The sequence below is a fragment of the Populus nigra genome, chromosome 3 (assembly GCF_951802175.1).
Source record: "Populus nigra chromosome 3, ddPopNigr1.1, whole genome shotgun sequence".
Classification (NCBI taxonomy): domain Eukaryota; kingdom Viridiplantae; phylum Streptophyta; class Magnoliopsida; order Malpighiales; family Salicaceae; genus Populus; species Populus nigra.
The window spans coordinates 26,032,961-26,060,832 of record NC_084854.1 but is presented as its reverse complement, the minus strand read 5'-3'; the positions used below and the strand labels follow the sequence as shown (position 1 = coordinate 26,060,832).

The 27,872-nt window shown below is 34.3% G+C and overlaps 2 protein-coding genes and 1 non-coding gene across 3 annotated transcripts; all 3 read right to left on the bottom strand.

Moving 5' to 3' along the window:
* Nucleotides 1–317: 317 nt before the first annotated feature.
* Nucleotides 318–6,116, bottom strand: LOC133689005 (uncharacterized). Its single transcript, XM_062108701.1, has 2 exons — nucleotides 5,968–6,116; nucleotides 318–2,627 (listed from the first exon to the last, which is right to left on the bottom strand). Coding segments are annotated over exons 1-2 (2,121 nt in total). The 5' UTR covers nucleotides 5,970–6,116; the 3' UTR covers nucleotides 318–508.
* A 5,777-nt stretch (nucleotides 6,117–11,893) lies between these two features.
* LOC133687988 (uncharacterized) lies at nucleotides 11,894–15,121 on the bottom strand. The gene is made up of 3 exons (XM_062107351.1): nucleotides 14,923–15,121; nucleotides 14,015–14,067; nucleotides 11,894–13,641 (listed from the first exon to the last, which is right to left on the bottom strand). The coding sequence occupies exons 1-3, from the start codon at nucleotides 15,055–15,057 to the stop codon at nucleotides 12,120–12,122; spliced, it is 1,710 nt and encodes a 569-aa protein (XP_061963335.1). The 5' UTR covers nucleotides 15,058–15,121; the 3' UTR covers nucleotides 11,894–12,119.
* Nucleotides 15,122–24,275: 9,154 nt separating this feature from the next.
* On the bottom strand, nucleotides 24,276–24,411 carry LOC133690396 (small nucleolar RNA Z247). Its single transcript, XR_009841428.1, has one exon. It is a non-coding gene; the product is annotated as a small nucleolar RNA Z247 (small nucleolar RNA).
* Between the last annotated feature and the right edge of the window lie 3,461 nt (nucleotides 24,412–27,872).

Sequence of the window (27,872 nt, the reverse complement as noted above, 5' to 3'; positions counted from 1 at the left end):
TATTGCCTAAAATATTTGTAATTCTCAAATTCTTTGCTTTAATTCTCATCAGATTGAAAAAAAATAAAATAAAGGTTGTTCCAAAAGAGAAAGCATAATTCACTTTGTTCTTATTATTTACAACATTCTATAAAATGTTTCTCTAGTTACCATCCATGTCCACTATTCCAAAAAACTTTTTCAAGCTCTCTACTTTGAGCACTATATCAGCAATCACAAATATTCCAGACTTTCTTCGGACATGAGTATAAATTTCTTGCTCCCCATGGAAGGTACTGCAACTTAATTAAGAATTTAAAAGTAGCTCGAGGAAAAACTGATTGAAAGGATATATATATTATACATATTGACTCGGGCCTCTCCCCAGTGATAATATTTTCAGTTCTGAAATGAGAAAAAAAAGGTTACAAACTTTCAATACATGAAAACAACGAAATAAAGCTAAAAGGCATAGTATAACAATACATGAGAAAGTTCCATCCTTATTGAAGCATTAAAAATAACAGTACTACTCCACAGTAATATACCTCAGACCCAGGGAGCTAGGTTTTTCAGACTCAAGAATACAACCAAGCCTTCTAGACCGATCAGCTAATTGTTCATTTATTGCAGGTGGACATTGCTTGCTTAAACCGAGATGTGCCATGAGAAGACAGACATGAGTGAGTAGCTCCCCACCTCGGGCAAGTGCATGAATGTGCTGCTTCCATCCACAATGACTTGCGGCATGCATCAACATGTCCACCCACACTTCACTTATCATTTCCCATTTCTCGTCATTTGACCAACCATCCCGTGTCTCCAATGACTGCAATGACACAGCAAGCATGCAACCATCTAGTAGGGCTGACATTTCTCCTTTGCCTTGTTCTTCAATTTCCTTTAACACGGTAGACGGACTTTGAAGCAATTCTTTGAAAAAGGCTTTCACTTCAGCTTCCTCAAACGATAATGCATTCAATTCTTCCAAGGAAATGTTGAGCTTCACTTCTTTATGTGTATTCCAGAAAAGGAGACGATGCAAATGAATTCTCGTATCATCATACCTTGTTTCGCTGGGCTCTCTCGCTAACATGGTTGGACAATTAACCAGGAGATACAACATGTAATCGGATAATAATGTGCTGTTCAATATTACACCTTTTCGCTTCTTGTGAAAACCATTCTTCTGATCAGAATCATATAAGTAACAAACATGAGTAGCAATGTGCCAAGTGAGGAGGCTATGAATGAATTCTACACCATCCACACTCCATCCAAATTTACCGATGCAATCCTTGCTTTGAAGTGCCTCGTGACCTCTCTTGTTCAACAGATTCTTGAGGACAGCGAAATCACTGGTATCGGGATCGTACCTTGAACGTTTATCCTTGACTTGTTTGAAGATCAATTCTTTTAAATCCTTGCCCAGTACTTTTTTCCGGCTATCAATGTTCCCAATGATCCATGGAAAGTACTTCTTAAGAAGCTTGTTCACTGGTTTGTTTGATTGAGCACTTATTAGGTTGTGTTGTCCCATAGATCCTGACCACCATCTTTTTCTCTTCCTACAAAATGTTAGTAACAGAGAAAGACAATTGATTCCACGGGGAATACCACCAGCTCTTTCACTAGTACTGGTAAGCCAAATCATAGTCCAGTCGGAAAAGAGATGCATAATGATGGAATAAGTTTCAAGGCACACAACTCCACCCAGCAACACGTAAGATATAATCTTATCATTTTTCGAATAGACACTAGTGCTCTTTGCCATTATTGAGAAGGAAACTAATGCAGAAATAGATGATAAGAAGGTGGTAGAGCGGAGAATGACGCGAGACCTGGAAATCGTTGTCACCTTAGAATAAAGCCGATCATACTTGAATCCCAGCTCAACTTCTGTCAAGTGGAAGGCTTCCTCCGCTTCTTTTTTAGAAACCAAATCATAGGTGAATTTTTGATCCAATCTCACGAGATCAAAATTCTTGGACAGTATCTGGAACGTTTTATATAAAATATGAGCCTCATGGAGATATATGACCTTACTTCTTGTATTCTTGTAGCAGGGTAATATATCTTTAATCTGGAAGCAATGTACTTCCGCACAAGGTGGTGGCGACACATTATTGTATTCGTGGATTCTCGTCAAAACCCAAATCCTTTCACCATATTTGATGATTCCTGAAACAAAGATGGGAATGAATACCGACATGATGACATTGTTGTTCCATAACCTGAACAAGACATAACAAGCCACACCAACTCGGGTTACTAGCTGAAAAAGGCGAACTATCAATAAATTGCTGGCTCGATCCGTTGAATAAACAGGAATAGTTCCAGGGCCACCAAGGTGAACAAGAAGGATTGGAGCCCAAAATACAGGAATTAATTTCGGATTTGCGGAGTCGGCTTCGCTGCGAGCAAGGATACCCAACGAAAAAGTTGCCACCCAATCTGCAGACAGGTATGCTACCCAAAGAAAAGTCCCAAGCAAACGTCCATTAGTATACTTCCGTCGGTCTCCAAAAATGGTGAGCAAGATTTGCAGAAGGAGACTGAGTAACATTAATGACCGAATCTGCCATTCATTCCATAGTTCTACAATATCTTGAGACAGATGGGCCACATCAATCTTTGACGACACGTCCCTAGCAAACACATTTTTCATGAATAAATCAGCATAGTTACAAACAATTTGATCAAAACGAACTTGAGAAAATTAAAAACAACATACAAAAGGACCATTTTTTTTTTCTTTTTCCTTATTTTATATATATATATATATATATATATATATAACCTTTTAGTTGAAGAATTAAAATTAATGAATAAAAGGAAAACGTAGATGAACTCCTAAAATATATGAAAATAGAATTATATATATAACTTTTTAGTTTAAGAATTAAAATAAATGAATAAAAGGAAAACGTGGACGAACTCCTAATATCTATGAAAATAGAATTATTAGTCCTTGTCTCACAGTCTAGACAGACAAACACATATTATCTCTCACACTCACTGTTACATGGCTTTCTAGAGAGAGAAGCTCCGACCTCTCTCTATAAAGCAAATAAGAAAAAGCCAAAGAGAGAACAAAACCTTATGGGGGCTGCCCTCGGCTAAATATAGTCGGCGGTAAGCCCCTTAACATCTTTTTAACATTTTTTTTCCCTTTTGTTAATCTTCCCCTTTTTTTTTCAGATCTAGATCTAATTTTTTTTACTAGTTCCTTGAAGTTGTGGCCATAGGTGAAGTGGTTAGTATGTTTGTAGTATTTGGAGAAGACTTTCCTCCTTTGAGCTGCCAGTGGTTCTTTTTTGGGTAAGAATGGGGCTGTAATTTATGGCCGAAATTGGGTGTGATTTTTGTTGCAGGTAGCTGCTTGTGATGAGGGGAAAGTTCGGATATGTTGTGGGTCTCCTGGAACCTGTTTGTGAGGGAGAAAAGAGAGGCAAGGCAGGGTTATATGCGGGGCTACTGGTAGCAACGGAGAGTAGATCGGGGGCTGGGTTTTTGGGAGGAGATCGGGTCTGTTGAGGGGCCGCTGATGTCGGCTTCAAAAGAGGAAGGAGAAAACGGGCAGCTGTGGTTTCTTAGCTGGTTTGGCGTCAGTTTCTTTACGGTGCTACTGCTAGTAATAGTGAGGAGATCGGGTGTTTGGATTTTGGGAGAAGATCGGGTGATTTATGGGCTATCAGTTTGAAAGGAGGAAGAAAGGGACGGCTGGTGTTTCCAGATGGTTTTTGGCATTGGTTTGATGGTGTGGAGGAAGAGAGTGGCATGGCTGGTGGGTCTGGCTAGGATGGTTCAGGCTGGAGGGAGAGAACTGGGAAAGGGTAGAAATTAATTTTATTTTTCAGGGTTGTATGGAATCCTTTGTTTTCAAATTTTAATTTTGGTGGTGATTACCCTAAATTCACCTAGACTCAAAGATGATGCCTTGACAAGCGCATCTGAGTTCAGTCTCTTTTCTTTAATTAAAAAAAATAAAAAATCATTAACTACAAATACTATATAAATTTTTTAAACTTTAAATTTAAAATTTTTTCATTATATATATATATATATATATATATTAGAGTTTATATTTTTAAAATATTATTTTTTATTTTAAAAAATATATTTAAATATTTGAAAGTTTTCAAATCTATAAAAAAAATTTATATAGGTATTAGCTATAAGTTATCTTAATCCAATAGGCATTAGCATAAGCTATCAAGCATCATGTATAAGCTATTAATTTTCTTAACCAGAGAGAATAAGTTAGATTATTAGAATCAATAAATTAATTGATTATTCAATATATAAGTTTTGCTTCTAAACTACTTAGATTTTTTAGAATATTATTATTGGTGCTGTTTATGAGAAAAATAAAAAAAAACAATTTATTTATATTTGTTAAAAGTTTTTTTTATGGTTGATGAAATCACAACGCTCTGGTAGCTATGACAACAACTATGTTTATGGCTATATTTATGAATACACAAACGACTATGCTTTATCGCTATGCTCATGGTTATGCTCCAAGGCTATGCCTTCAATATTTATGATGGTTACACATGAAAAGATGTCACTTGGACTTGAAGGGTTTTGAAGATGCATAAAAGGTGAACTCCACTTGCTGGACGAGCTCCATCTCCTGATGAGTTCCACCTATTAGGTGAGCTTTACTTACTTGAAACTTTTTAAGTGATTGGTCTAAGGTTTTCTTAGAGCAATAATACCATTTTTTAAGGGATTGTTATGAGGTCTTTTCAAGTGCAATTACATCATTTTTCAAGAAATTGGTATGAAGTCTTCCTAGTGTAATACCCCACAATTACCAAGGAAATGATTGACTTGGTTTCATAGACTTGGTTTCATAGTGCAATAACATCACTTTTTAAGAGACTAATATGATGTCTTTCTAGTGCATAACACCACTATCCAAGGAATTGGTATGAGATATCCTTAGGATAATAGCCTCATAATTGGTATGAGGACTAATATGAGTTTCTCTAATAGGAGTTGAGTTTCTCCAATAAGCTAGAAGATGAGAGTTCCTTCAAAAAGAGTTGAGTTCCTTTAATAATTTTGGAGATGGGAGTTCCTCTAAAAGGAGTTCTTCCAATGAGAGTTCCTCCACTAAGTTTATAGATAAGAGTTTCTCTAATGAGTTCGGAGATGAAAGTTTTTCTAATGAGTTCGGAGATGAGAGTTTCTTTAATGAGAGTTGAGTTTCTCCAATGAGTTTGAAGATGAGCGTTCCTCTAATTAAAGTTGAGTTCCTTTAATGAGAGTTTTTCTAATATGAGTTTCTCTATTAAGTTCAGAGGCGAGAGTTCCTCTAAAGGAAATTATTTTAATAGGAGTTGAGTTCCTCTAAGGCTATAAATACCAAATACAAAGATATTGTGCAATTATGTATTACAATAACCTAATGAATATAAATTGGATTTTACAATATATATATTTTTTATAAATAAAAAGGTGTCATTGATAAAAAAAAAAAAAAAAAGGAACAAGTTGGAGAGGCTACAGACCAAATATCACTATATCTACATTATATATTGCAATAGAAAAATATCTAAATTTAGTGAACATGTCAATAATTAAATCAAAACCCTAAATTTTCTCATGTAAATTAATTCAGAAGATGAAAAATGGAGTGTAGAGATGCCATAAACCAAATAGTATCAATTACTCATGCATATAAATACAATAAAATAAGGATTTAAGCCTTTCACAAAAAAACACCTAAAAATATGTGTAAAAACTATTTGTTGAAACCTATGGTGAGAAAATGAGGTAACTTTCTTGAAATTAAATGTAATATAGCTTGAATTTAAGGTAGAAGGGATAGAAAAAGAAGCAGATACATTTTATATATATAAAAAATCATTCATTTAAGCCAACCTTTCAACTTAATAAAATAGCATCACCTTTATATCCACCAAAAATAACAGTAACATAAAAAATTAATGCATATACAAAAGCATATAGACATACATTCACACAGGACTTGCAGCGCCAACGTTTGTTGAAGTAAATGTCTGCCGACTACGCTGCTGTGTAAACAGCTTGAGTTTCGTTCCCAATCCTGGGGCCACAAATTTGTGTTTTATTTATAGAGATGGTGATTTATTTAACGATATTGTGCAACACTACGAACTTGAAAATGAAATTCCTGTCACGAAGCAAAATGTTAAACGTTTTTTATACTGCTTAGAAGGAATAGAATAAATAATTTACTGTCTTCACAAGCTATATACAACTTTATGAAATGTTTATGGTACGTACATATGAATGGTGAGTTATTCCGCTGAATAGGGTCTTTCCCACCAGCTATAGAATAAATTAATTTCTCTAATCACAAGCTAAACCTTGAGGACTTGGATCCCTGGCTTTAATTTTCTGTGTTTCTCTTTTGATCTGTACCTTTCTTTTTGGCCACTCTCTTGATGGACTTTATACCAATATATCTTCTCAATAGTAGCCAAAAACCATACCTGGATATTATACGTGCAAGAGCATTAATAGTGGGGATTGTTATATATACACTAAAATTGACCAAAAAATTATAAAGTTTAGATGTTTAGACCAAGAAAAACATGCCAACTGATATGTTTTACAAGTCCTGCGGTTTCCTGAAAAATTGGGTTATGAATTAGTATATAGATACCTTACTTTGGCATAGTTTCTCAAAACAATATCACAAGCACAGAACTTTGATATTGAACTCCTGTAGAACGATGATTAATTAATTACAAGTTACAAAAGAGAGGATATGTTGTTCTTTCAGAATAATTTACTTTCTCTTGTCACAAGGCAAAACTTTATGCTGCAGGCTTCTAGTTAACCCGTGATTATCATGGTCACCCTTTCTGTTTTGGAAGAAATTCTTCATACGTACATCTAATTAGCAAAGTGAAGTACAACATTCATTTTGTGTTATGTTTTTTGCTGTTAATTTCTATTTCCTCTATTGAGGTTTCTTTTTCAAGATTCTCTTGAGGTTTTTTTGTGTTAATTAGAAGTAATGTTATACAAACAAATTTTTCATACAAAATTTCATACAAATTACTTTCTTTATGGCAAGTCAATCATTTAAATTTAACACAGATTTTATTTTAAAGAAGAAAACTTAGTATGAAAAGTTTGTAATGATTTTACTTTGATTTATAATAGAAGCCTTTTTTTACCACATTAATCAATCAACTTCTTGAGATTGCCTAATTTAATTATCAATCAATCCTTTTAGTCAATTTTTATATGAAAATTGATGGAATTAATGATACGTGTAGCACGTGTGCGGCATAGCGGCAATCATCCACTCTCATATTACGTTTCTACCTGGCAAATATGGGGAGACAAGAAATTCTTATTTTTTATCAGTGGAAAAATGAAATGGGGGTCGCCACCTAGTATTTTGGTCACTAGGAACCCTAACTAGTCTCAGAGATCGGGTATGGGGACTAGTTGCGTAAAGGAAAAGTATTAACACTCCAACTATGCCCTAATTAAGGTAGACTGCATTGTTTAATTGTCTAATAAAAACTAAGGAGTTATTGTGTTGGTTTGTCTACAGTTTAAAAAAAGTTCTACTCGGTAAGGTGAAGTACAACATTCATTTTGTGTTATGTTTTTTGCTGTTAATTTCCATATACTCTTTTGAGGTTTCTTTTTCAAGATTCTCTTGAAGTTTTTAATTTGTGTTAATTAGAAATAATGTGACAAAAACAAATTTTTCATACAAAACTTTATTTAAGCACTACCAGAAAATTAACAAATAAAAACGAAAACATTGACGAAATGTTTCCCTCGGTATATACCACGAGAATTATAGTGGGAAAAGAAGAAATTAAAACAAATCCAAAAAGTACAATGAAATTAATTAAAACAAAGAAAAAAAGAGTACGAAGACGTGTCATTTATACCGACAGAATTATTGATGGTATTAATGTTGTCGGTAAAATCCATCTGTAAACTCGTTGGTATACTGTGTTCACTTCTCTCTGGCACTGTTCATCATGTCAATTACAAAGGGTATCACTAATGGATTAATTCCATCTGTAAACTCGTTGGTATACTGTGTTCAATTCTCTCTGGCACTGTTCATCATGTCAATTACAAAGGGTATCACTAATGGATTAATTCCGTTGGTATTTTCTAGAAAGCTCTGGAACTATTCACTTCTTAATTGCACTATAATTATTGTTCTTTATAGACTAAGTTACCGATGAATTGAAAAGTCATTAGTGCTATATGAGGGGTTTTTGAAAATTTTCGATTCAATTGAAAATTTAAATTAAATATTACAGACGGAATCACCGATAAAATGATTAAAAATATTAATATTTATTTATATGTCAGTAAAATGCCCCATTAAAAAGACCAGAATCCCTCATTTCATAACAAACACGCCTTTTCTTCTTCTTCTTCTTCTATCTTCCCCTTATGTAAAAAACATCAGTGTCCCTTTCTTTCTTTCTCTTCTCTTATCTCCCCAACTCCTTCTTTTCTCCTCCATACTCAAGTATGTCTTCTTCTCTTTTCTTTTCTCTTCTCAGTTTTTTTTTAATTAACATACTTTATGAATTTGCTTTTTCTTTTCTCTTCTCAGCTTCACTCACAAGTACATTAATGTAAGATTTCTTCTTCTTCTTTTTTTGCATTATATTTGTTTTTTATTTTATTTTTTATTTTTTATTTTTTATGTTCTTAATAATTGTATGAATGTTGTTGTAGGATTTTTTTTCACATGAGATCAATTTAATGGAAAATTCTGTTGGTAAATATAAAAATTCTAGTAGCGAAATCCCTTCTTTTATGGAAAGTCAATCATTTAAAATTTAACACTCACACACACACACACACACACGTTTAAATCATCGATGGAGATTCTATTATTTCAATGGAGTCAGGTATCCAGACATCCTGAATGGATACCTCAAATCGATACATAGTTTGACAGATTTGAGGTTGGTGTTAATTTCTAATTTCCAGCTTATTTCTAATAAATTATTAATATAATTGTAAATACATTATTATTTTTATTTAAAATTAATTATTTATACACAGAACAAATTTGCCTGGGACAATGGACATGACACTGTTGTGAGGAGGGTGTGAAAACATCACGTGGCAACTAGGTAACATCGAAAACAATACAAGATTTTTTTAGAAAAAAATTTATGTTTCAAAATCTAATTTCTCGCTATGGAAGTAGGTTGCGTGATTTTTGGTATGAAGCACAAAAAAAGGCAAAAAAAAACCGCTAGAGATAAGGGTCTCCAAGGCTGGAATGACGTGGCGGTTTGGAGGGATTTTAAACCGATATACATCCCGGCAGATATATGGTTGCACTATCTTGAGCACGTGTCGTCTGAGCGGTTCACACAACACTCACAGTCCAGTGTTGGCAACCAGAATCGGCCAATTCAAGGCTCGGTGACAACGCACACTGGCGGCTCCGTTCCGTTTGCTGCACTTGCGAAACGGATGGTAAGATTAATTTAAATGAAATATATCGTTAAATTAATTTGTTGTTAATTAATTTTTTTCATTATAGGCTACGTCTCTTGGACGTGAGTCGAGCCTAATGGAGCTGTTTGTTGAGACGCACGTGCGGAGTCAAGACCGCCAAAAGGGAGCGCAACAGTTCGTTGACAACCGTGCTCAACACTTTGTGTTATGTTTGTTCAACCATTTTATTTCATAAGTTATTATTTTTATTGAATTGAATATGATGATTAATTTTTTCATTTTAAGGAGACCTATAATAGCTGGTTGAGGGAGAGATATGGGGACGATCCTTCGACCCATCTGGATTTCAATCCGGATTTGTGGATGGAGGTTGGATCGTTCGATGGACCCGATAAAAATCAGGTGTACGAGCTCTTCAACACTACGGCCGAGAACTTGCGAGCGGCCCGTAGTGTCTCAACCGTTGGGAGATCCCAATCAGTATCGAGCACTCAATCTAAAGAGTTCGTGGCCTTGCAGAAATAAATGGCTCAACTCACCCAAAAATACGACCACCTATCAGTGAGGTATACACAACTCTCGACGAATTATGAACAGCTTTGCCAAATGGTCATGAACATGGCATCACATAGTGATGATACATGTGCGCCTCCTCTTTTTTGGTCATATAACAACAAGCCTCCTCCTCCTCCTCCAGCTCCACCATTATGTTAATTTGTAATGAATATTTTTTAACTTTAATAGTTAATTTAATATTTTTTTTGAAACACATTCAATTTGTAATGAATATTATTTAACTTTATTTTTTTGTTTTTGATGTTTAATAAAAAATTTATTTGCACAATTGGTTTTTTTTTACTATTAATTTATATAATTTTATATTATGTATTCTAAATAATTTTTTAAAAACATATTTAAAAATAATCACAGAGGGTTTTACCGACGAACTGTATCCGTCGGCATTTGACTCATATCGACGACTTTACAGATGGAATTAGTCTGTCGGCATTTCACAATACTTTCTGTCAGCTCATGTTGCTGCCACAATCACCAATGAATGTATAGACATATATTTTCTGTCGGTATTTCACACACTCACCGACAAAGTTACCGAGGGAATTAGTCCGTCGGCATTGTCCAATCACCGACAGAATTAATCCGTCGGTATATTTCAAGCAGGGAATTTTTTTTTGGCACGCAATTTCCGTCTGTAAAACCATCGGCAAATGTTTTTTTTACCGACCGATATAGCGATGGAATTAGGTATTACCGATGAAAGGAAACCCGACGAACTTTTTTCTCTCGGGGATGTCATCGGTAAAAAAATTACCGACAAACTCTGAATCACAGATCGATAGGATATTTTCGTTGGTAAAACTGTGAAATCTTGTAGTACGCCCACACGTGCGTGCGCGCACATATATATATTAGTATGAAAAGTTATTTTGTAATGATTTTACTTTGATTTATCATCAAAGCCTTATTTTAGCTCAATTAATCAACTTCTTGAGATTGCCTAATTTATCAATCAATACTTTTCGTTAATTTTTATCAGAAAATTGATGGAATTAATGATACAATACTGTTTTTCCTTTTCCAATACATATACTTCATGGATTCTAAAAGAAGTTTCAATTTAATAATCATTCCTTAGCTATTATCATAAAAATTTGATGATCAACAAGAAGAACCTGAAGAGGAATGCTTGAGAGCCCTGCGAGCAACCTGGGTATTCTGCTTCAACTATATCCCACCAAGTTGTGTTTTATTCGTAGTCATGGTGTAACATTATGACTTTGTATATATACTCTAGCACTGAAATCATAGTTTGTTCTTTTTTTTGGATAATAGTTGAATTTTATTGATGAATACAGAACTCCATTGACAGTGTAGGAATAAATGTTGCACATGCTCAGTTTCAAGTTGACATAGAGGACACAAAGCTCGACTTGGGTGTATTAAATTCCTTAGCAGCAAGAAACTTCTTGTACAGACTCTTTCTTGCAGAACTAACCATAAGAACATCTCAATCTTAGGAGGTGCAATACCTTTCCATAACGTTGTTGTGAAAGCAAAAGAACCTGGGAAATCCAGGAGGTCAATGATATTACTGCCAGACTGAACCGTATAGTTTCATTCACTGGAATGATCCCATCGTTTTAAATCTTCCTTGCTTGTACTCAGTCTGACTGATAGCAACAATGTAAGAAGTTGTTGATATTGTAACTCCTCTAAAGGATGCATTGATCTTGGCCAATTAAATTTCCACTCCCTGGACCCTAAATCATAATCAGAAAAATAGAATAAATCATTGTTAAAACTTATGTAAGCTAGCTGTTGTAGCCTCATGCACCTACAGGACTATCAATTCTCTTAAAGCTGAAATAAAACCTTATTCTTGAGCAGGAAGAGATCCAAAACAAGAACAAATAACTTTCTCTTGCTCCAAACTAATTAAACTTTGAGAGAAGTGTATGAAATTGAGCACCTACATAATTGTAGTTGTTTACTTGTCTCTTGTCACAAGCTGAAATTATTTTCTCTACTTCAATTTTGATCAACACTAACAAATTTATACTTTCTTGTAGACAGAATTAACATATGCCCTGTCCATACTTTTCTTCTTTTGTATCACAATGAAGTGTCAAGCAGAAGGAGAGCAATACAGGGCAACCTCATTTCCTTTCGTGGAGTTTTTCGGTAGCAATGTGCCATGTAAGGAGGCTCTCATTAAAATCTGAAGATTTCACACTCCCACCAATTTTTTCAAGGCATCCCTCTCTTCCAATCACCTGATCGCCTCTCTCTGATAATATCTCATGTAAATCATTCATTCCAGGATCATGACTGCGCATCCGTAAACTATATCTTGTACGTTTATCTAAGAGTTGTTGGAAGATCAATTCTTTCATATCAGCACCCACATCCTCCCAACTATGAATGTGGCTTTTTCCTAGCAACTTCTTAAGAGAAATGCTGGTCAATTTGCCTTTACTTAACTGAAACCTTATCAGGTTGTGTTGTGCCATTGATCTTGCCCACCTTCTGTCATTGTGAAGAAATGGCAGAAATCGTGAAGAACAAATAGTTCTATACACAAAATTGAACAATGGCTTCTTTTGCCCACTAAGCCAAAGCATAGTCCAGTCAGAGAAAAGAAGCAAAACAACTGAATAAATCTCAATAATGATGGCTCCGTACAACAAGAGGTATGATATAGTTATTTCAGTTGTTAAATAGGCATGGTTGTTTCTGGACATACCTAGTGAGAAGGCAAGTAGTGCAGAAACAGAACATAAGAAGCTGATAGCACGGACAATGATGCGTGACGAACAAACCTTCGCCACCTTCGTATAAAGCACATCGTACATAAATCCCATCTCAACTTCAATTAAATTGAAGGCTTCCACCGCAGTCTTTTTTTTTAGGATAATATGAGTAGCCAAATGATTAGAATCTGCAAGAACAAGATCTGCAAATAGTACCCTGAACATTTGGAAGAACAAATCCGCCTCATGGAGAAGTTTAGCCTGAGGTATCATGTCACTCAAGCGTAGTTTTTCATTGAGTCGTTCATCAGTCATGTCAAAGAACTCAGTGTTCGAAAATTCATCAAATTGGTGATGTAGTTCTTTCATATCACTATATACCGAACTCCTGAACTGCTCCGAGCTTGCTGACCTCAGAACCCAATTCCTTTCTCCATATTTAATAATTCCAGCAACAAAGATGGGAATGGCTACAAATAACAGAGGATCCTTACTCCACCATGACCTCGAAAAGGCATAAAAAGCCACAGCAACTTGGCTTACTAGCACCAACAGATGTCTCAACCACAATTCTTTGTCTTCCATTGAATATGCAGTGATAGTGTCCGGGCCACCGAGGTGCATAAGGAGGACTGGTGCCCAAAATGCTGGGATCAATCCTCGATTTGAATTTATACAATTCGTTTCTGAATCTCCAAGCTTTTGAGCCAAGATACTCAATGAAAATGTTGCCACCCAATCTGCTGACAAGTATGCTAACCAAACAAGAGTTCCGAGCCAGAATCCTGCTGTATACTTTCGTCTACGCCCAAAGATTATAAGAAAGATTTGAAGAAAGAGACTGAGCAACATCACCATGCGAAGCTCCCATCCGTTCCATAGTCTTTCAACAGTTTCAGACACCTTATGAATGCCCATGTTTGATTTCCTTCAATTAGACCAGGTGCCAACAACAACAACAAAAAAAAAGCATATTCAGCACAACTAAAGGCACATCAAAGAAAATGCTAGTAATCACATAACAATTTACACGGTGATTATAATTCAAATAATTCAGATTAAAAAAAGAACCCAGCATAAATTTAAAACATGAATCACTCACAAATTTCCTTCCTGAGCTCCCTCAATTATGCTCAACAAATCAAATTATCAGGATTAATTACCAAAATGTGCTACCTATATATTATACCACCGTTTATTTTCCCATCATGAATTAGTTTCAGCTCTCTTCTCCTATGAGAAGAATAAATATTTAATAAAAGAAATGGAAGATAGACACATTAACTCACATCTCAACGTACCTGAAGAATAATGCTTGAGGACTCGGCGAGCAATTTGAGTTTTGCTTCAATTCCTGTGCCACCAAATTGTGTGTTATTTACAGTAATGGTGTGACATTATGAATTTGTATACATATATTTTAGCACTGAAATCGTATGTTGTTATTGATAAGAAAAAATAGAATAATATATACTTTAATCACAAGTTAAAATTCAGGTAAGCTAGCTGTTATAGCAAGATGCACGTCATGAATATAAGTACTTACAACTAAAATCAAAGCTTATTCTTGAACAGGAAAAAAACTCAAGCCAAAACTTTAAGAAAAGTATAAGTATATTAAGAAAAGTATAAGTATATTAAGAAAAGTTTAATATAAAACATATTTTGAGATTTTATATAATAGTTTAAACTTTTAATTTGAATTGATTCTTTAGCATATTATATTTTTCAACAATTTAACTATGTAAAACACACTAAAACCACAAAAACATTAATTATATATGAAAAGTAATTCATAGTATATTTACTAGGATTCAAGAAAATCCTATATGCATTTAGTGCTTCCAATTATCTACCTTTAAAAATTTAACTATCATTATAATTCAAGTAATTCAGATAACAAGCCAACATGAATATTTTAAAACATGAATCACTCACAAATTTCCTCTCTCGATGGTTATCCAAAAAAAAACTCACAAATTTCCTGCGTGAGCTCCCTTTATTATGCTCAATAATTCAATAATTCTCAGGATTTGATAACAGAATGTGCCACCTATAAGAAATATAAAATATTATCAAAGCTTCCTGAAGAATGCTCCCATTTATTTTCCCATCATAAATTTGGTTTCAGCTGTCGTCTCCTTTGACAAGTACAAATATAAAATATAAGAAATAGAAGATAGACACATTCACTCCCATCTCAACGTACCTGAAGAATAATGCTCGAGGACTCGACGAACAACCTGAGTTTTGCTTCACTTGCTGTGCCACCAAATTGTGTTTTATTCAAAGCGAAGTGTAACTTTATGAATTTGTATACATAATATTTTAGCACTGAAATCATAGGTTGTTATTTATAAGAAAAAACGGAATAAATATTTTACTTTCATCACAAGTTAAAACTTCGGTAAGCTTCCTGTTCTTTAAAGATGCAATTCACGACTATAAATTCTTACAACTGAAATAAAAGCTTATTCTTGAACCGGAAAAAAAGAAAGAAAGAATAAAAGACTTTTTGGGTGTGTTTGGAAATGTGATTGCGGTTACTTTTCAAAATATTTTTTACTCAGAAATATATCAAAATAATATTGTTTTTATTTTTTAAAAAATCATTTTTGATATCAACACATCAAAACGATATCCAAAAATACTAAAAAAATTAATTTTAAGTACAAATAAAATTCAAAATTTTTAGAAACGCGGGTTGGACCGCTTTCCCAAACGGTCCCTTTCTTATTCTTGAACCAGAAAAAAAAAAAGAATAAAAGACCTTTTCTTATCTCAAGCTAAGTTCATCAATGTTGATCAGCTAGCACTATCAAATACACGCATATACATATATTTCATGGTTGTTAATCTTCCAAAAAGAGAGCAGTAGCCAATATTATTGGATAGGAGAAACACCACAATTTACAATAGTGAAGGAGGACAAACCTCATACTCACACTCTCTAGTAATTGCATCACTTCTCTCTATCATTCACATTTTACTAGCCTACACAAGCTATTGTTTATGGAAGCTCATGTTGCTGCCACAAAGGCAGCAGCCTCTTTATATTTCTCTGTGTTTGGCTCTCGTTGTTGCTTGCTACTTGTTTATTCTTCTCTCAAAATGCCGTTTTATAGGCTTCAAATGGCAGCCATGTTAATGAAACCTTCCCAGAAACCAACCAATAACACTTATCTGCCAACCACCACCATAAATGGTACTACTGACTTTGGGTCACTTGTGTCACATTTCCAATAATCTCCCACCTGATACGAATAGCACTGTAATTGTCTTCTACATTCGATGCCTTCCTAAAGCTTTGACTTCAATCCACATCCTTGTGATTCTTTACCGTTGTAGACCTGCTGACGCTTTTACTCTTCATCGTTCAAGGCTAATTCCCACTCGATCTGAGTAGTCGCCACTAGGCTTACTCCTACTTGATTTGAGTAGTCATACCTGGCCATAACTCCCACTTGATCTGTATAGTCTGTCTTCCCATCACATGCTCGTGCTAGCTAAAACCAAATGCTTACCACCTGCAACATTTCCAAGCTTAACCCAGCATAGATTATATCTCATCGATGAAGTTGTCTACATCTACTTCTCCACCAGAGAAACCAACTGTTACCATAAACCAGGGTTCAACACTTCTTCACGAAAAGTGTTCATCTACTACTTTATCTGTTTTCTGGATGCACATCAAGTCATCTCCAATGTTTGTGATCTAAGAGCTCCTGTACTTGCCAAACCTTTCTAGTTTTTCTAAGAAAACTATCTAACCATGTCCAAGTCATGAACTGGTTCTCCCACCACCCCTCTTCATACACTAGAGGATCATTTCAACCACATGCCACTTATGAAAAGTATTCACGCTTGTCTCCAGAATTAACTTCATTCTTCTTTTGAGCTTTGTAGCCATGAATGATCAACTAAGCCTTTCTCTAAGGAAAGGCTTAGAGAAAAGCCACTTATATGTTCTCCAGGTTTTCCCATATTGCTCACATATGCTTAATAGTAGCTCAAATTATCACATTTCACCGAGTCAAAATACGGTGACAATCTTCTACAGTTAACCTGAATCTAGCATCTCCAAAGAAATCACATTTCCGTCATATCCTTCAACATGCAAAACCCAATCGGCCCTTCGCAGATCAACTTTCTAGACTATCAACATTTGAAATGGACTTTAACATATACAATATAATATATCACTGGAATAACACTTTCACTAAATAACTTTTTAGAAAAGATTGGAAAGATCATAATAGTACTGTTTAAAATTCAATCTCCTTAAATAAAGCTTGACTATATTTAATTAATCATACTAAATTTTTGTACATGTAACCAGTACCTATATATGGACAATACAATTGTTCAAAAACAATTTCACATTTCACCTTACTAGTTGTGTTGTGATTGTTCTTGACAATTTTTCTATCACTATAATATCTGGTCATGAATATTGTTATAACTCAACAATTTTTGATAAAAATAAATCCACCAAAAAAAAATAAAATGAATAAAGAAAAAATGAGATTTGGATCTCAAGAACACAAATTAAAAGTTTTGAGGGTTTAATCATGTTAGATTTATGAACTTGAAAGTTAATTTTGAAAGAAATTAAAAGAATTGATTCGGTTTAAATAATGATATCCAGAGTTTAATTAAAGAATTGATAAAAATGAGGACTTAATTAAGCTTAGAATTTGTTTAATTAATGAAATCAGGGGCATCATTGAAAAAAAATATTAAATTCCTGAGCTAATTAAGGTCAACATTACAAGTGATTAAGGTTCAGGGACCATCTTGTAAAAAGCGCAGCAATTCTGCCCAGGAGTCCGATTAAGAATGTTTGAAACTTGGAGGACATGATTGAAAACGGCCGCCCAGTCCAGAAACGATGCCATTTTTCATTTTTGGCCATCGTCTTCTTCTTCTGAAAACAGAGGAAACACCCTCCAAAAAAATGTAAAAAAAGGAAACATGTCGATCAGAGTCCATGCGTACAATGATTATTTATTTTACTTTAATTTTTTGTTCTTAATTTTTAATAAAATTTTATTTGTATAATTGATTTTTTTTACTATTAATTTATATTATTTATTCTAAATAATTTTTAAAAAAAAATTTAAAAATACCCACTGATGGATTTAGCGATGGAATGTATCACCAACAAATTTACAGACGGATATAATCCGTCGGCATTTCACAGAAGTTTGGTGGAAAGGCACACTCACCAACGAAGTTCTCGACGGATAACGCCCGTCAGCCTTTCATCGATAACTAAAAAATATTTACTATATATATGCCACTATCACCGACGGAATAAATCCGTCGGTAATGTTTCAGCAGGAAGTTTTTTTTTAGCGCGCAATTTCCATCTATAAAACCATCGGTAATATTATTTTTTTTTACCAACAGCCTTAGTGATGGAATGTGGTATTACAGACGAACGTTATGCCGACAAACGATTTCTGTCGGTAAAAAACTTACCGACGAACTCTGAATTTCATACCGATAGAATATATCCGTCGGTAAAACTGTGAAATCTTGTAGTGAAATTTAGGTCTTTAATAATAGTATCTCCGTCAGAGTTACCATCCAACTTTGCAAAACCAGATTTCAACTGAAGAGGATTTAGCTTCTTAGGTACTTACATCCCAGACTGGTCAGTAAATTTTGTCGTGTCTGAATAATCTTATATTCATGATATACTTTCAGACTGGTTAGTTAATTCCCAACTTATTCTACGCCGCTTGACGTCATAGTTGAAGGCTAACAACTTCAATTTCAATTATATATATATAGGCATGGATTTGTATAGAGGCTTAAAGGATATTCTAATCTAGTCCAATTAGATGATATTTACATGTTTTTTCTTTTACTTGGTACTGAACTCTTTTTTCTAGTGCCATCATCGCGATGGATCTAACTTTCATATCAATATATTTTATCTTGATTATCATTAAAAAAAAGGCACCTAGACATCCAGAACATTTCCAAATCTAGATATTAATTTTTTCAAATCCATAGACCTCTCTAGTGGGAAGGGAAACTTTCAAAATAGATGGTGATCAAGGGTTGTTTTGGGTCATTTTTAAAGGGCAACAAACATTTTGAGGGGAGGTTTTCATGGTCCATTTTGGGATAACTTATCTAATAATCAATATCATAGAATATCTATAAAATATCGATACCAGTTGTCATACCTGACATCGCGACGAACATTCACTCTCATGGTATCTGAGTAATCGGAAAATGATGGAGATAAGAATTTCTTGTCTTATCAGTGGAAAGAGGGAATGAGAGTCGTCACCTATTATTTTGGTCACTAAAAACCCTAACTGATCTCAAAGATCGGGCATGGAGACTGGTTGTGTAAAGAAAAAGTATTAACACCCCTAATACGTCTTAACTAAGGTAATCTACATTATTTAATTGTCTGATTAAACTAGTTGTTTGATTGTTGGGCTATCTAAGATTGAAGACAAATCCTCCTAAAAAGATCCTTATCTTATCGGATAAAAACTTAACCATTCTAATATCAATACAAAAAGTTCTTTTTAATATTAGAAATACGTCTTACGTATAAATTTGTAATCTCAAATATTAAAAGAAAACAATTTTCTTTGGTATTTTTGAAATATGAGTCTAGTTCTCATGACTTTAATAAACTGGTTATTAAAGCTCAAAATGCATACATTTTTTTTTTGTCTTGTATGAAAATATGATATGAATTTTTTTATATTTTGACTTAGTTGTATGCATGAAAACAAGATATTTTTTTCTCCGTATATATATATATATATATATATTGAAACATTTAAGAGAAAATCAGGTATTTTAATACCGAATTTCTACTTTTATAGTATAAAAATACAAACCTCTATTATTTAAAAATTGATAGAAAAATACGCGACAAAACCGCAAAGTTTTTTAAAAGATGAATAAAATAAAAGGAATTGGTATAAGGGTGTGTTTTACCAAAAACGTCCTTGGCCCAAAATAAATCGGGTCAGCTGGGCCTAAGGCCCCGCCCAACATGACCTCAGCTTTTGCTCTTTGGGGGGGGTTCTAACCCAGCTCGTACGGACTAGGCTGAACCCAGCCAGCCCACCTAGTCATTGGCCCAAGGTAGTGACCCGGCCCAACAACATGTGTAAAGTGATTCACATGTGTATCGACAGTGTATAGTGAATTAAAATTAACATGAACAGTACAACATGAATTAAAATTGAAGAGCAGGAGGACTTACACGTGCTGACGCTTCACTGCTGGGGTTCGGGTAGAAGGTTGGTGCTGCGATCATCTCTGGAGTTCTGGCAAATAAATGGGATTCGTTCTTCTGCTTTCGGCTTCCTCCCCTCTGTCGCTTTCTCTGACTTTTATAGAGCCAAATAATGCCATGTGTTCATGCTTTAGTAACGGCTTGCATCGTGGGGGAGAGAGACGTTACCACGATCTACTGCTGTTTCCTGCTGAATTGGGATGAAGGAGATGAACAGTTTGCCTTGACACGGCGACGTTTCGGGATGGGAATGGCCATTTGTAGTTTGGTAACTGAAGTTTTGAATTTTGTAATCAAGCCCCTTATTTAGTCAATTCGAGCTCCTATATTAACGCGTATTTTCCAGTTTAGTCTTTGATTTTAGATTTTTTCAATAAAATTCCTAATTGCCTATCAATTTTAATATTTATAAAATTAAGCCTCTAATTTAAACAAATTAATCCTTAAAAATTATAATTCGATCCCCAAGCTTTAATTTCATCTAATTAATGCCAAAATTGATGTAAAAATTAATTTTTCTTACAATCAAACATTTCATAAACTCAATTAATTTTCAACAAAATCTAATTGAGCCTTTAAGTATCTGATTTTGGACTCTTTTTTTTCAAATTGAATTTTCTCTTTGTCAACAAAACTCTTATTAGTCAAAAATATACTGTCAAATTTTAATCTTTATATTTTTGAACTTCTTCAAACAATTTTTAGTCATTTTCTAGGCACTCCGATATCCTTTTTTTATTGCTATTATTTTTTTTTCTTCCAATAGTTTTTTTTTGTGGGAACCTAAAAATAAATAACAACATCATTTAATGATTAAAGTTGATGTTAATGAGTTCTTCTTAATATTTTATCAAATCTAATACATAATGACATCACATTTTAATCTTACCCTATATAATATTTTTTGTTATTATTTCTTACAAACAATTATTACGAATCACTTGAGATTACATATTGTTTGATATTTAAAATGTTTACATTAATGCATGTAAATATAACACATTGTACTAATTCACAAATACAAACCATGTCCTTTGTCTGCATAACATATGGTGTTGAATTTCCGGTATCAAATTATTGATCTGTTGGTGAACTTACATCTACATGCTTTTGACAACATTCATAATGCAGAGGAAACTAAAGACTACAACAAATAAAAAACATATAATTTTTTTATGGGTGAAAGGGGAGTGAGATTGGTTGTAGATATGAACTCTAAATTTATATGTTTATTCTCTCTAAAATAATAATACTTGAAGTGTGCCTTCTTAAAAAGTTTAGGAAGATTTAAATAAGTCAAAACCTTACCTTAACTAAGAACCAAAAATAAAAAATTAGAAGCATAAAATTTGAAATAAGTAGGTCTAAATATTTCAGTAGTTTATATAGCATTGTAATGACTTTAATATGGAAAACAACTTAGAAAAACTTTTGTAAAATTTATTCAACGGTAGATCAAAAATTATTGTCCTTTCAAGTCATTATTATGGTATGACACGATTAGATCTTTTATTGAGCACAAACCTGTTTTATTGGTCTAAAATACATTTGCTAAATTATTTACATAATTTATTTGAGATAAATCCTCATTTATCTATAGTAGATCCATACATAACTACTCTAAATTATTTATTATCGAAAGCTTGGATACATCAATTTTTAAGGAATAGATTACCACACTTGGTAAAGGGAAACTGGAAAAGATCCGCCTCCAGAGAAAAAAATAAAAATAGTGTTAAGACGATTTGTTTATTTTTCCCGTGTAACTAATAAAAGATATTGCCAAGAAAACAAGACAATGAAAGGTCTAAAAGACAAAGAACAAGCAATGTTATTAATGACCAAGCAGCGGAAATGAGGAAAAGTTACAACACATCAAAACAACAAAATAAAGCTAAACCCCAAGAAGACTAAACTAGCTAAGCAAGAGGAATCTCACAGACCCAATGACGTCGAGACAGATCACCAAGCCTTTTAGCCCGCGCATCTACTTGGTCACTTAGTGCAGGTGGACATTGCTTGCTTAAACCGAGATGTGCCATGAGAAGACAGACATGAGTGAGTAGCTCCCCACCTCGGGCAAGTGCATCAGCATGCTGCTTCCATCCACAATGACTTGCAGCATACATCAGCATTTCCACCCACACTTCACTTATAATTTCCCATTTCTTTTCATTTGGACAACCATCCAGTGTCTGCAATGACATAGCAAGCACGCAACCATCTAGCAGGGCTGACATTCCTCCTTCGTCTGTAAGTTTAATTTCATTTAACATGGCAGGCGGATCTGGAAGCAATTCATCTAAGGTATTCCTGCGAAGGAGACGACCCAAATGAGTGGTAGTTTCTGCATACCCTGTTCCGCTGAGCTTTATCGCTAACATAGTTGGACGATAAACCAGGAGATACAACATGTAATCGGATAATGATCTGCTGCTCATTAAGCAATTTCGTTCCTTGGCAAAACTATTATTCTGAGAATCGTCAATGTAACAAACAAGAGTAGCAACGTGCCAAATGAGGAGGCTTTGACTGAATTCTACATGAGTCACGCTCCATCCCAGTTTATCGAAACAATCATATCTTTGAAGCGCCTTGTTACCTCTCTCTTCCAACAGCTTAAGGTAAGGTGATAGCAGTGGACTCGGAAACTGAGGACACAGATTGGGGAGAATTGTAGGGAAAGAAAAGTTCATCAAATATGACATGTCTAGACACAAAGATTTTGCCAGTAGACAAATCGAGACACTTATACCCTTGATGTGAGAGACTGTAGCCAATAAAAATACATGTTTTCGATCTGTAATCAAATTTATGTTTGTTATAAGGACGTAAATTTGGCCAACAAGCACAACCAAACACACGCATAAAGTTATAATTTGGTTTTTGATGATAAGCCTTTTCAAAAGGAGAGCAATGGTTTAAAATTTTAGTTGGAAGACGATTGATTATATAAACAGCCGTTAAAAATGCATCCTCTCAGTATGGTTTTGGAAGATTAGCATAGGCCAATAATGCTAGACCCATTTCAACAATTTGACGATGTCGTCTTTCAACAGCTCCCATTTGCTCATGTGTGTACGGGCAAGCTAGACGATGTTGAATACCACATTTGGAAAAATATGTATTTAATCTACGATACTCACCTCCCCAATCAGTTTGAATGGCCTTAATTTTGGTATTAAAATGGCGTTCAACATACGTTTGAAAATGTAAGAAAATATTTTCAACATCGGATTTTTGCTTAAGAGGAAATAACCAAATATATTTTGTGAAAGCATCCAAGAAACAAACATAATAGCGAGAGCCGTAGCTGGAAATCACGGAACTAGGCCCCCAAACATCTGAATAAATGAGTTCCAAGGGCTTAGTAACATGAGGTACAGAAGCGGAAAAAGGTAAATTATGGCTTTTTGCCATCTCACATTCAGGACATATCTTGTGTCTTTTATTGGAAAGAAAGGAAAGATTATTTGAGCGGATAACATGATTGACAGTGTTGTAAGAGGCGTGCCCAAGACGACAGTGCCAATCTGAGACTGAAACACGAACACCAACAAGAGCTTTGGGATATAAATGTTGAAGAGGCTGTGAAAAACAGTAGAGACCATCTTTGACGACACCTTTATGCAGGGTGTTTCCCGAGTAATCCTTGATCAAAAAACAGGAAGCATGAAACTCAAAATAAACAGAATTATCTTCAGTGAATTTTTTGATAGAAATAAGATTTTTTGTAATTTGAGGGACAACTAATATTTGGTCAAGGATAAAAGATTTAGAGTGTGCAGATAAAGATGCCTTGCCTAAATGAGTTATGTGCAAACCTGTGCCATCTCCGACTTGAATCTGATCATTTCCAGCATACTCTTCACTACGAACATTAAGGTTGTTGAAGTTATTAGTCAAATGGTGTGTAGCTCCAGTGTCGGCATGCCATTCTTGCTCCAATGAGTGCTGAATGTGTTGGTTGGAGGCAATGTTGGCTTGAGGATTTGGTCGAAAAGGTTGAGGAAGAAACTGACTGTCAAATCTCTTAAAGCAGCGAGCCGCAGTATGGCCAGGTTTATCACAGAGCTGACACCAAAGATTAGTGTAGTTGTTATTTGGACGAGAAGCAGTTTGGAAGTTACCTCTACCATGAAAGGAGGAAGGGCCACGCCCCTTGCCTCGGAAGGTAAAATTGTTGTTGCGGACACGGGATCCAGAAAAGGATTGTTGCTTGGTAGCAACATTAGCTGATGGTATGGCAGACAGGAGAGCTTGTTGATGATGCTGCACACGTGCCTCACAAATGAGCAGCATAGAGTACACCTCTTCTAAGGTGACATTTTCTTTAATTGAAATGGTGGTGATAAGAGAATCATACTCAGGTCCTAGACCAGTGAGTAGGTATGTGATAATTTCATCACATTTGAGTGCTTGACCTGCCATAGCAAGTTCATCAGAGAGCTTTTTCACATACAAGAAATATTCGGTAACAGACTGAGTAGTTTTGCGAGCAGTAGCAAGCTGCGAACGGATTTGGATGGCCTTAGCTTTTGATTGTGTAGCAAAGGTGGTGTGAAGAGATATCCAAACTGCATGAGAAGTAGTGCATTGTGCTACTTGCATGAGTATATCATCAGTAAGAGAGGCATTAATACAACTGAGAAGAAGATTGTCTTGAGTTTCCCATATATCAAAGGCTGGGTTTGATTGCATGGTGCCATCACTGTGAGGAATTTCCTTTGCAGGCATTTTAATAGTGCCATTAACATAGCCAAACACTTTTTGACCTTTGAGATAGGGAAGCATGGTCGCTTTCCAATTTAGAAAATTGGTGCGAGTAAGTTTGGTGATATTGATGCTAGAAGAAGGATTGAAGACAGGTAGAGTGTTGTCAGAAGTAAGGGAAGCATGGGAAGAGACGGCCATGGTGGCTAAGAAGAATCCGAGAAAGGAGTTTAGAAGGAGAAGATGTAAGTAATGGACAGAAAAGAATCTTTATGAGAGAATGTAAGTTGTTGGCTCTGATACCATGTAGAATTTCACAGAGACAAATGAGGAGAATTGTTTTCTTATTTCCATTGTTTGTTGTGTACAGAGTCTAAATATTTATAATACAATTGTGAGTAAATCACCCCTACTAATTTGCTATACAAAATTCAAAAGTAGAATCTGAAAACGTAAATCAAGGCATTTAACAGAACCGAAACTAAAGGTCCAGAATTATTGTTATGTCTTCTCCGCTTGCTGAGGTTTGGCCTGATTTTTAGTTGCTGCACCATCTTCTACGTGATCTGCACAATCTTCTACGTGATCAACAGATTTCAATTCAATAGTCTGTAAGTTTAATTTCATTTAACATGGTAGGCGGATCTGGAAGCAATTCATCTATGGTATTCCTGCGAAGGAGACGACCCAAATGAGTGGTAGTTTCTGCATACCCTGTTCCGCTGAGCTTTATCGCTAACATAGTTGGACGATAAACCAGGAGATACAACATGTAATCGGATAATGATCTGCTGCTCATTAAGCAATTTCGTTCCTTGGCAAAACTATTATTCTGAGAATCGTCAATGTAACAAACAAGAGTAGCAACGTGCCAAATGAGGAAGCTTTGACTGAATTCTACATGAGTCACGCTCCATCCCAGTTTATCGAAACAATCATATCTTTGAAGCGCCTTGTTACCTCTCTCTTCCAACAGCTTAAGGAGGGTAAGGAAATCAATGGTATTGGGATCGTACCTTGAACGTTTATCCTTTACTTGTTTGAAGATCAATTCTTTTAAAACCTCGTCCACATCCACCCGGCTATGAATGTTCCATTTCCCTGCGAAGTACTGCTTACGAAGCTCGTTCAATGGCTTGTTCGATTGAGCACTTGTTAAGTTGTGTTGTCCCATAGATCTTGACCATCTTTTCTGCTCCCTACAAAATGATAGTAACAGAGAAAGACAATTGATTCAATACAGAAAATCGCCCACTAATTTACTACTAGTAAACCAAATCACAGCCCAGTCGGACAAGAGAAGCACAGTGATAGAATAACAGTCAAGCAAGACAGCTCCAACCAGCAACAAGTAAGATATCTTCGTATCTTTTTTTGATAGACGTTCTTTCTCGTTGTCATTATTGAGAAGAAGACTAATGCAGAAATAACATACGTGCTTCATTTTTTTCCTTATAAACGTATACTTTAAAATTTAATTATATTTATAGGAAAACTAGGGATTTTCTTTTTGGTATGTATTTTTTCCTCTTCCAAGTACATTAAAGTTGTCCAAAAATATTTAGTTAAATTGTGAATGATATAAAATTTTCCTCCTTACTTCCTATTAAAAAATAAAATTATTGAATAAAAAAATAAATAAAAATCTGAATATATTTTTTAAAAGGAACATTAAAATTTTCATATAATAATAATGGAAAATATGAATATACTTCAATGACATTTCTCATTCTTGAATTGTATTGGCCTAATGATGTATAACCTTGTGTTAAAAAAATTCCCAGAACCTTTATAAAACAAAATGTGATTGACTCTTCATCTAGCAAAACCTTATCAATTTTGATAATTCAAGGAGTTTTATATATATATATATATATATATATATATATATATATATAATAATTGAAGTTTTATTGATAATTCAAGGAGTTAATTGTATATTTTAATATGCAATTAATAAAATGAAGTTTAGATCAAAACTTCAAATATAAAAAAATAATTAGAACTTTCTTATGTATTTTTATATAAAAAAAAACTTTAATTATTTTTAAACATATTATGATCTTAAAATAATTATTTGAAATTTTGATTTTGATTTCTAGTGAATGAAACAATCACGAGTTTTCAATAAACTAAAGTCAAAATAATGTACACAAAATTTTATAAAAACTTATGCCATATATAATTATTATAATTAAAGAGCTAACTTCTTTAAATATATTTATTTATTTTTCTCACGAACTTACATCAATCAATCGCCTAAAGTTTTTAATCTAAGAATGTATAAAGAAACAGTAATAGTGTATACTACGTGTAATATTAGAATAGTGAGTAAAAAATCATCTAGGTGGTGGTCCAGTGATAAGAGGTTGGGACTAAGAGGTTTGCTCCCTCTGTGGTCTCAGGTTCGAGCCCTGTGGTTGCTCATATGATGGCCACTGGAGGCTTGCATGGTCGTTAACTTTAGGACCCGTGGGATTAGTCGAGGTGCGCGCAAGCTGGCCCGGACACCCACGTTAAACTAAAAAACTAAAAAAAAAAGAAGAATAGTGAGTAAAAAATGTTGGATGGCTATTAATTTTAATATTGATAAGTATATATTTTGATTACATATTAATTATGGCTCAAAGTCTAGGAGTTAGATTGTTAGGTTCAAATTATTTATGATCCTTGACATTAAATAAATTCAAGTAAAATAAAAACTAAAAAACTCATAGGACCAAAGATTATCATATTTTTTCACCATTTAGCTATGGGAAGCACAATAGTGATAAATGAAAAGTGATGCATAGTACTATAGTTACCTAGGATTCAGGGAAATGCTATGTGGAATTAGTGTTTCCCTTCGAAAAAATATATTTTTAATTATCATTAAAATATTTGATTAAATAATTATTCATAAAAGCAATTTAATAATTACTATTATAATTTTAGTAGCAAATTATGTCAAGTGATAGTGCCATCCTATTGTCTTGAAGGGAATCAAATTAATTTAGGTTATGATAGGAAAGGAAATCTATTTTTTGAACAGTTTCAGACACATTTTGAATGAATGCCTATGTTTGATTTCCTTCAGTTAGACCAGGTGTGCCAGCAACCAAAATAAGAAAATATCAACATTATAAGAAAATGATGTTGAACTAAAGAAACATCAAAGAAAATGCTAG